We start from the raw sequence: 10,461 nt of genomic DNA, 5'->3' as shown, positions 1-10,461 counted from the left end.
GACATCTGAAAGAGTTGCAAAGCAGCCTTTAATGACACAGTGTTGCGGACTGGGAATGAGATAAATTGGAGGCAGAGGGAAGAGGAGAGAGGTTAAACAATGCAACTGCCTCTCAGTCAGAGAAGTCAGAACAGAAACTGCCTTTCAATCTCCTTGTATCATCATCATCATCCTCTCACATGGTCTGAGTTAGATCTCCAGTATCGCAACAATTCATGATCACCCAAGATGATTTGGCTTTTTCATACATACTAAGTTGATGAAGTGTTTATTGATTAGATTTCAACAATTTAGATGAATACCCCAAAATATTTGTTCATAGTTTTATAGATTTGAGATTGTCAGTATAGATGGACAAGTTAAATCTAGAGTTGAACATGGGGAGAGTGTAGGCTGGATTTTATTCAGGAAATTGCAAAGGCCTTTTGCTGATTCCAAGTTTCCTTTAAAAGAAAAGGCCCATCTTTTTACTCCTAATGTTCTATTGATGCTACTATGTGGTAATCAGAGACAAAGGATCTGATGCTGAAATGAGTGTCTCACAGAAGGCAACAGAGAAGCATGCAGTGGGTATTGACAAACTCCAACACTTATGAACAATAATTTTCTTTGATATGTTGTTGTTAAAATTTTCTCTTCCTTTTCTTTTTAAGAAAATTATTTGTTAAAAGGAATGGTTATGATGAGGGGCAGTGATACAAGAAATCTAGAGATTATCTAGTTCAATTCTTTTATTTTGATTTAGTTTCTGTTTCTTATTATGATGTTTTCTCTGCGACTTGGCAGGTTATTCTCCATGCCTATATTACAATTTTTGGCCATGTTCTCCTATCAACAGTTTTCAGGGAGATCTTGCTCAGGTACCACTTCCTCCATAATGTAGTCCCTAATCATCCCCAAGGCAGATGGGTAGAGCAGTGGTTAGACCCTGGATCTGGAGTCTAAGGCCTGGGTTCAAATACAACTTCAGACACCGTGTGACAAGTCACTTAATTTGATTCATTTTGTTCATCTCTAAAATGGAGATTAATAGCACTTATGCTTCCTCCCACTCTGACATTTGTAAAGTGCCTTGCAAACGTTAAATTGCTATATATGGTCCATTTTTTTTAAATAGCAGTACTCCCTCCCTCTTTTAATTTGATACTTTAGCTCTATGAACTTAGTTTTTGAGCTTGTATTATAATCATGTATTTCTTGATTAGATCATAGTTCTCTGAGGGCAGAAGTTACCATTTTTTCATCGTTAGACTCCCAGCATATTAATATATACAGTAGCATGCATACTTTTTGATCATTGGTTAATTAAATTGGAGAAGCAAGAGACACATGCAAAAGAGAAAAAATTTGCTTTTGTAGTGATTTGCTTATATTACAACCAATGAATCAACAAATATTTATAATGTCAAGACACTGTGCTAGACTTTAGAGATACAAAGACAAAAATGAATGTCTTCAAGAAGTTTATGATTCGACTGAGGCAGAAAGCATGCATTATATGTATAGATAAGACAGACAAGACTTTTTTTGGGAGGAGGGAAGGAAATAGTAGCTGCAGAAATAAGACAGGCTTCACGTAAAGATGATTGTTGAACTGAACCTTGATGGAAACTAGAGATTCTAAGAGGTAGAAGTGAGGGAATATTTTCCAGGCATTGAGGATAGCCTCTGCAAAAGCACAAAAGTAGAGAAGGAAGTGTCATGTATTAGGAACAGAGTTCAGTTTGATTGGACTATAATATGTAAGAAGGTAATATACAAAAAATAACATTGGAAAAGTAGGTGAGGGCCAGATTATCAAGGGTTTTTAGTGCTAAACAGTTCCTGGAATTAATAGAAAGTTACTGGCAGGAGTTCAGAACCCAGGGCCCATTAATTTTATTTATTTATTATAATTAAAATATACTTAATATTTTTGACATGGAATTTAGAACTAGAATGGACATTACAAATCAGCTTATCTAATGCCTTCATTTTATTGATGAGGAAATGGCCTGCAAGGTGAAATTTCTTTTTTTTTTTTTCCCCTCAATAGTATTTTATTTTTCCAATTACATATAAAGAGAGTTCTCAACATTGATTTTTGTAAGATTTTGAGTTCCATATTTTTTTTCTCTTTTCCTCCCTTCCTTCTCTCCCCCATCCCCAAGGCAACAAGTAATCTGACATAGGTTATATGTATACAATCATTTTTAATATATTCCATGAATTTGTTTTTAAAAACATTTTGTAAATATTTCAATATAATTGGTTTAGTAATCTTTGTACTTTGTTTTATCAATTTAAAAACATTATTCTGAGAAGTGATTCGTAGGTTTTACTGATTGCAAAAGTGCAATCACAAAAAAAGTGAAGAATCCCTGCACTAAAGTTTACTAAGAAGAGTGACACAGTCAGACCTCCATTTTTGGAAAATTCTTTGGTAGCTATGTGGAGAATGGAGTTCAGAGACTTGAAGCACGAACACCAATTACAATAGCTTAGGGGAGAGGTAACAAGGTTTTGAACTAGGATGGTGGCTGAGAAAGTAGAAATAAGGGAACAGATTAATAAAAGTGAAAATAGAAACAAGATATATCAACAGATTGGCTATACGGGGTGAAAATAAAGCATGGGGAAAATGACACTGAAGTTGTAAATCTGGGTGACAAAAAGGATAATGGGGAAGTTCAGAAGAGGAGTGACTTTGGAAGAAAGAAGAGTTTTGTTTTGGACATGTTGAATTTTGGATATTTATATTCCTATGCATATCTGGTTTAGTATATACCAAAGGTGATATAGGACTAAAGCTCAAAAGAGAACCAGAACTGGATAAAAAAACTCTAGTGGGAAGGTGGGCCTCTTTGGCAGAAAGATGGTAATTGAACCCAAGGGAGCTAATATCAATTAGAGTATAAAGTGAGAGGTGGTCCATTTTCTCTCTATACCACAGTAACTCTACCAAACACAGAAGTAGTACTTAAGATGAAGTCTGGAAAATAAGCCACATCTGATCAAATGACCCTAGAATAAATCATCACCATCTACATCCAGAGGGGGGGAAAATGATGGAGCCTGAACACAGATCGAGACATACTTTTTTCACTTTTTGTTGTCCTGTTTCTTCTTTTACAACGTGACTAATGTAGAGATACGTTTAACATGATTGAACATATATAACCTATATCAGATTGCTTGCTATCTTGATCTTGGGGGGAGGTGGAGAAGGAGGGAGGGAAAGAAAAATTTGGAACTCAAAATCTTATTTTAAAAAATAAATGTTGAAAACTATCCTTACAAGTAATTGGGAAAATTATCTACCACAAAAAATAACAAATAAGCGTTGGAGATAATAATTTTAAAGGCAATTAAGGATTGATTCTTATATATAGACACATGCTCCCCACTACCACTTAACTCCATCCCTCCAACCCCTTCCTTGTAACAAACAAGAATAGTTACACTAAATAAATCCACACATTGGTAATGGAATAAAATGTATATAACTTATTCTTTGCCTCTTGTCCATCACTTCTTCTGCCAAGCATAACTTACCGATCTTCAAGACTGACCATTGCACTTCTTAAGTCTTTCACAGTTCTTTTCTTTTACAATGTTGTAGTCATTATGATGCAATATTTCATTATGTGCATATGTTGTAATTTGTTCAGCCACTCCACAATTGATGAATACTGTTTCTAGTTCTTTGCTACAGTAAAAGTGCTACTATATTTTTGTATATATAGGTCCTTCCCTTTCTTTGATGTCTTTGGGCTGTGATAGTATCACTGTGTCAAAGGATTTGCACAATCTAGTGACTGGAATAATGGTTGAACCACTTGAGAGTTCCATCAACATCATATTCCCCATAGCAGCTCCAACAATTGCCATTTCCCCTTTTTGTCATCTTTGCCAATCTGATAAGTATTAAGTGGAAACATAAATTGTTGTAACGAGCATTTCTATGAATGGTTTGTTAACTTTTCACACCATAAGTTAAAAAAGTTTGATTTCCCATTTTTGAGAACTGCATAATCTTGTCCACTGGCCATTTATCTTCTAGAGAATGGCTTTTGTTCTTAGCTATTTATATCAATTTCCTAGCTAATCGGAAATTTTTAAGTTTGTTGCAGATTTTCCTTGGCTACTTCCCTCGAACTGACTTAACTTTTGTACAATAAAAATTGTACATTTTAATTTCCTGGCTCTTGTTTGATCAAGAACTCTTTCTCTATTTTGTTGTGAGAGAGATTTCCTTCTGTTTTGTTTGATCTTTTATATCTAGGTTATGTATCCATTTGGAGCTTATTGTATGTGATGTTAGATATTAGTTTACACTTAATTTCCGCCAGACTATTCGTTTTCCCACCAGTTTATGGTAAACAGTGAGTTTCTGGTTTTATTGAATACTGTTTTGTCACATTCAATTACTTCTGTGTCTTGTACACCTAGTCAGTTCTGGAGGGTTCAAAAGAAAATACTATATAGATAATGTTTCTTTCATAAAAAAGGTTGGTAACCAAGAGATTGACAACTACCAACACATATGCTTATTTTCTCATCTCTATATAAATCTTTAGAAGTCTATGCACATTTAGAATATCCTATTTTTATTATATATTTTTAGTGTGTAAAGGGAACAGTCAGGCTTTCATAGGTGAAAAAAAAAGACTACCTTAAAAAAAAAATCATTAAACTTGGAAGAGAATGTAGCCTTGAGCTAAATGTACCCCATACATGTTAAAATTAGATAAGACTACATAAAGCTTTGTTCAATGGCCCAGTGAGTTTTAATAACAATTGAGGTTTAAAATAGATATAATGCTCACTTAAGTTGTTTGATGGCGTTGAAAAGGAGGTAGACTCTGCAGAGCCCAGAAAGAACCCCTTTTTTTTGTTTGTTTGTGTTTGGACAATGGGTGAGTTCTAAATGATCTTACAAATATATTCATCATAGTCAGCCGCTGCAAAGACTCCTTAATAAAATGCAGAGTGATGAGACTGGTCTAGCCATCTACACTGAAGAAGTTCAGTTTCTTTTTTTAAAATGGCTATTACTCAGAACGACACTAATCTAGATCAGTAGCAGCTTGTTGAACTAATTTATCAATAAATATCACATCATCAGGGGGCCCTGTTCTTCTCAGTTTTCCCTCGCTCCTCAAAATATTTCATATACAATTATCTATATGATAATTGCATCATAAAGAAGCAAGTATATTTTTTGGTATCCTCCTGGTAGAATTTAACCCCCTTAGAATGCAGGGATAGTTTTTGTTGTTGCATCATGTGCCTTTTCCAGAGTAGATACTGTTTTAAGTATACTTGTTGAATAAATAGTAGATAAACAGTGAGTCAGACCCAGAATTCAGGAAAGCAGGCTGGATTTCGTTTGAGACTATGCTGTGTGTTTTAATGAGCAGAGTGATCTGCTCACCACTGTCCATCCCACGTCCCTAGCTCACCTTCTTGATAGCTCTCATCTCATGGTGATGCTATGTGGCTATATATTATGAAGTTTAGCAATTCCTTTCATTTAGAGAATGCTGGAAAAAGGAGGCTGAGACTGGCAATGTGTGGACACCAAGGGGATGTTGGTAAAGAAATAAAAGTAGCCACCAGAGTTGAATTAATCTTTGAATGTCCAGTAGCCCCACCCTTTATCCCTAGCACAGGGAGGGTAGATGGTAAGACCCCTGTTACCCCCTAAAAGGCCCCTCAGTCCTATGCCTGCAAAAAACCCTGGCCTGGTCTGATCCTAAGCAAGATGAACAAATCACTGTGCACACCGCCTGTGTCCAAATGTCATTTAATCTTTCAGCATGAAAGATCTTCACAGTATCAAAAGTAAAGAATAAAAAAACCAAACACAGAGAGAAGCGCTGGGCAGGCAATTCCACCAGCTCCTTCACCCCACAGTACCCTGGGGGAGCAGCCCGTCCCAGTCCGGGCTCCAAGCGTGGAGGCTGGCTAGCACCAGAAATCGGCTTTTCGAAGATCCAGAGTTTGTTTCCATCACAGCTCAGTGTCAATCCAGGTTTTGGTTCATCCGGGGAGAGGGGTTCTTAGGTAGTCAAGTGGCAAGTGGACAGGCATGAATGACAGAGCCACTATGAGGGCAGGAGTGGGGAGGGAAAGTACTTTCTCTCCAGACATTCAGCCAGTACCCAAGAGTTACGACCATCCTGGAGAAGAATAGTTCAGTGTGGACCAGGCAGGGGCTGGGGAAAAAAGAGGGTGATAACACAACCTGCTTCTCTTCCTGTTCCATAGTTCAGGCTTTAACATACATCAGGAATGGTTCCAACCCCTTCACTCCCCCCACCTTTACCCCTGTGATCACCGTGGCAACAGGAGCAGGCCTGCATGCCATTTCCGCTCCTTGGGTTACAAAAGGAAATCAAAAACATTTATCAGACTATCTGGATTGCCTTCAATTGCCATTCCTACTTTCCCAATCATAGGAGGGAAAACACATGCCTGGAAGGAGAGGGATAGAACAGAGTATATAGTAGGTGAATTCAAAAGGTGTTCTAGATCTCAAGCAAAGTGGAACTGCCTCCTGGGTGAGCACAAAGGGCCCTTCTTGCTACCAGAGTTGTTAGTACTCCCTAGGACAAAGACCAACTACCACCAACTTCTGTTCCCCTTGGCTGTGGCAGAACCAGCACCTCATGTTGAATGCCAGGCTTCTATTTTTCTCTGAGGAAGGTGCCCAGAAATTCTTCCTCTGAGGTAGCTGGCCTAGAAGCTACATGGCTTCTGGCTATGGGTCTCCAAGGCCCTGAGAATTTATTGCTTTCCACAGATGGTTAGCTTCCTGCTACCTTGACTCCTGCTCCTCCAGCTTCCCATCCCCAGACATTTCCAGATAAATGTTAATACCTAGTATTAACAACCCTGCTGCTCAGCTCTCCAGACCTAAGTAAGAGGGGACAGGAAAAGGAAAGGGAACGAGTGGAGTGGAACTACCCTTGCTTCCAGTTTCCGGCCATTCAGCCAGCTAGTCCATAAAAAGGCTGTTTGGGAATGTTGGTTCAACAGATCTAAGGGAAAAGGACAAAGATTAGGGAATGAATACAAATGAATATTGGGCATGTAGTACTAATTCCCATAAATCTATGAGGGGGGAGTTAGAAGGAAACCAAGAGAAAAGTCAGAGCAGTAATTCTGAGCATGCTGTCTTTGTACTGACTATTACTTAAACCTGCCTACCTGATTCCCTCCTGGAAAGGACCTTGGGGCAAAGAGGGAAGAAGAAACTGTAAAAATAGAGAATTTCATAAAGCACTGATTCATCAGAAAGTATATATCCTGAGGAAGGAGTCTCCCCATAGGTTAGAGGGATTGGTTCTGTCTGAGGAAATTTCATTTCCTTTAACATTTCACATCTTGGGTCATCTCAAGTGACAACAGTTTTAATTGCCCAAGGAATCTTACTAAATTGCTCAGGAGTCTGTGGACAGACTAGGTCCCCCAAATGGAAAATTGGCCAAGGGAATCCCAGCCTCACTCAAAGGATATTCAACATTCTGCCTTCATTCTGTAAAGGCTCCTCACCTCATTAGATATGGCAAAGTTAGAAGTAGAATCCTAGGAACTTCCAGTGCTTGTCCCAGGACAGAAAAGAGAATCTGGAACAAGACTGAGGGGTTGGGGATGATCAGCTGATTGGGCTCATGTTGCAAAGGGATTTTTTAAAAAAAGGCTGTGAGGTCAAAGTTCAGCATTTAGGGAACCTGTTGCCACTAAACTCTCAAAACAGTTTGTCAATTCTGTGTTTAGCAAGCCAAGCCAGAGGCCTTAAGTAGCTAGGTTGGGGGGCACTGATAGCAGAAGCAAAAAGAGAACTGGATTTGGAGTCTAGTTAGAACCTAGGAGGTTCTAATCTTGGCTAACCTACTCACTAACTAACCTTGAGCAAGGGGCTGGGGGTATGGGAGCGCTTAGATGACCTCTAAAGGCCCTTTCAGCTCTGGACCCCAAGACTGTTTTCAAAGAATAGAAAGTGTCCCATTTTCAGAGGAAGGCAGGAAGTTCAGAGAGCACTCCTAAAGGCAGGAGGAGGGAAGGGAAAGAGTAGAAACAAGATTCTTGGAACCTGACTACAGAATGAAAATGGCTCTGTAACTAGTTACTTGAGAAAGTTCCCAACTTCCCTGGAAGGGAGAAGAGGAGGGCTGGTGGGTAAGGGACAGGTCTGAGCAGGTTTCTCTCTGTTCCTGAGGACAGTATGCTAGTATGCTAGGAACCTGCTCCAGTCCCCACTGTTGAGTGCAGCTATGTAGACCTGATCCACATCCTCCAACCAGAGGATGCTACAGAGGTGGGAAGCTGGGGTCCTCCCCAAGTTGAACAACAAGATCCTTGTCCCATGAGTTTCCCCCTCAATCCCAATTTTCCTCCTTTTCCAGTCAGTTTCCCCAAGCCCTGAAGGACAGTTGCGCAGCCTTTAAGTATAACAATCCAGGCAGACAGCTGACCATGAGTCTAGAGGCCAGTAGACTAAAGGAGATGGCTGGAAGGGGAATATGGGAGGGAGCAAAGGAGGGAGTGGGAATTCTCAGTCTACAACAATGTGGGGTAGGCGTGGTGCTTACTGAAGGCTCCCATCTGGGGCCCAAGCTCCCCATCTTCAGACAGCTTTCAACCATCCTGTTGACATCTCCCTGTCTCCTACAAAATGCTTCTCACATCTCTTTGATGTCTGTATTCCTGGCTACAGTATAGGGTTTAGTATCAGGGCCTGAGTCCAAATTCTAGCTCTACTACTTACTACCTGGTTTAAGGTTGGAGAAATTCCTTCCCCTCACTGGGCCTCTGCTTCTTCAGCTGTAAAATGAGGGGGGCTGACAGTTGCTGTGTAAAAGCCTTTCCTGATCACAATCTTATACTCTACCCGCCCCAGATACTCCTAGGCTGCACTGGGCTAGGGGTGAGGGAAGAAGGCTGGCTCTGTTTAAGGGTATCCTATTACTTTGCATCTGGTGGTGTGCTTTGTGTGTGTAGGAAAGTAGGCCCTTCCCCCAGAGTTTAAGTTGGATATGATGTGAAGGCCAAACACTGGGGTTCCACATTTCCTACAACTTTCCTGTCAGTTGAAGAGAAGCAGAGGAGTCAGGCCTTCACTCTCTGCCGGGCTGTGCTGGAAAAGGTCACGTGGGACAGGAATGAGATGAGGACCAGTGACTAGTGTTCCCAGGCATCTCAGGAACCGGTAGAAAAGAGAAGCTGGAGTAAAGGAGAACAAAGGAACCAGGCAAGAAGAAAGGCATGGAAAAGCCAATGAGAAACAACAAAAATCATATCCTTTTTTTAAATAAAATAAAAAAAATTAAAAAAATTTTTATTGGGTCCAGCATGGCCCTTCTACACACCCAACGGGAGGGTCAATGTGAGTATTATACAGAAAAAGGACATGACCAAGGCCCCCAACTCTTGGGGTCTGTCAGTATTCTCCCCCATTTTATCAAAAACTGAGACATAAAAAGACAAAAGGGACCTAGATTCATCAAAGTCTTAACTCTGGGGCCTTGGTAGCCAGGGAGAAGGAAGACATCAAGAAGCTGATTAAAGGGGCCGTCAGAAGCCAAGTCACTTCAGGAGGAGGGAATGGTGCACAGGACACGATCTCCTTTCCTCCTAACTCCTTGCCCACTTGCCCACTCTAGACAGCCCCAAAGTAAGTAGGCCTCAGAGTAAAGGAAGGAAGGAAGGGCAGGAAGAACACCTGTGCCTTCAGGCTCACCAAATGACACAAAGCCACAAAAGGGAGTAGGAAGGGAGAGGGGGTGGAACGCTCTGGGAGGCCAAACTCTCCAGTCCACAGAGTGTGCCCAGGAGAGAAGACACAGAGAGGCAGTGTCTGGGGAGGGGGTAGTGGGGAGGAGAGGCCCTCCCTCTGGTGTCCGTCTCCCCAAGGGGCATGCCCAGAGCACACAAGGCCCTGCCCCTACCACACCTCACTGAGCTGCGCTGGAGGTGATTTTCTTGAGAGTGAAGTTGGTCCAGTTCACAGCCACTTTTTGACGAGTCTGCTTTGCAGAATCCAGGCAGAACCTGGCAGGAAAGACCAAATCAGAGGATCCCTTATATTCTTCCCATCATGCCACGCTGTGGCTTTTCCACAACTAAGATGAAACCCAAGCGGATCAGGTGACAGTCTGATACACCTGCCACCCACCCCAAACCTCTCTCGGACATCAGGTAGCATGGTGTGCTAAAAAGAGCACCAGATGTGGAATCAGCATTTCTTGTTGTTTGCTCATGTCTGACTCTCTGTGACTCTATCTGGGGTTTTCTGGGAGTGGTTCACCTTTTCTTTTTCCGGTTCATTTTACAGATGAGGAAACAGAGGCAACCGGGGTGAAGTAATTTTCCCAGGGTCACACAGTCAGATTTAAACTCAGGAAAATGAATCTTTTTGACTTTAGGCCCAGCACTGTGCTACCTAGCTACCCTTGAATCCCTGATATCAATTCC

At 40.9% G+C, this 10,461-nt stretch overlaps 1 protein-coding gene across 4 annotated transcripts in view; it reads right to left on the bottom strand.

Moving 5' to 3' along the window:
- Window positions 1-5,771: 5,771 nt before the first annotated feature.
- The window catches only part of FAM193B (family with sequence similarity 193 member B), a 41,252-nt gene continuing 36,562 nt past the window's right edge, over window positions 5,772-10,461 (bottom strand). For 2 of the 4 annotated variants that reach the window (XM_051979031.1, XM_051979032.1), the window contains exon 9: window positions 5,772-6,200. In XM_051979031.1, coding sequence (XP_051834991.1) covers window positions 6,053-6,200 — 148 coding nt within the window. In that variant the 3' untranslated portion in view covers window positions 5,772-6,052. Of the gene's footprint in view, window positions 6,201-7,539; window positions 9,211-9,940; window positions 10,039-10,461 lie in introns of all 4 variants that reach the window. The other 2 variants (XR_007950809.1, XM_051979033.1) reach the window with 2 other exon arrangements.

Source organism: Antechinus flavipes, chromosome 2 (assembly GCF_016432865.1).
Source record: "Antechinus flavipes isolate AdamAnt ecotype Samford, QLD, Australia chromosome 2, AdamAnt_v2, whole genome shotgun sequence".
In the NCBI taxonomy this organism is placed as follows: Eukaryota; Metazoa; Chordata; class Mammalia; order Dasyuromorphia; family Dasyuridae; genus Antechinus; species Antechinus flavipes.
The sequence above is the reverse complement of the archived record's forward strand: the minus strand, read 5'-3'. Positions and strand labels throughout refer to the sequence as shown.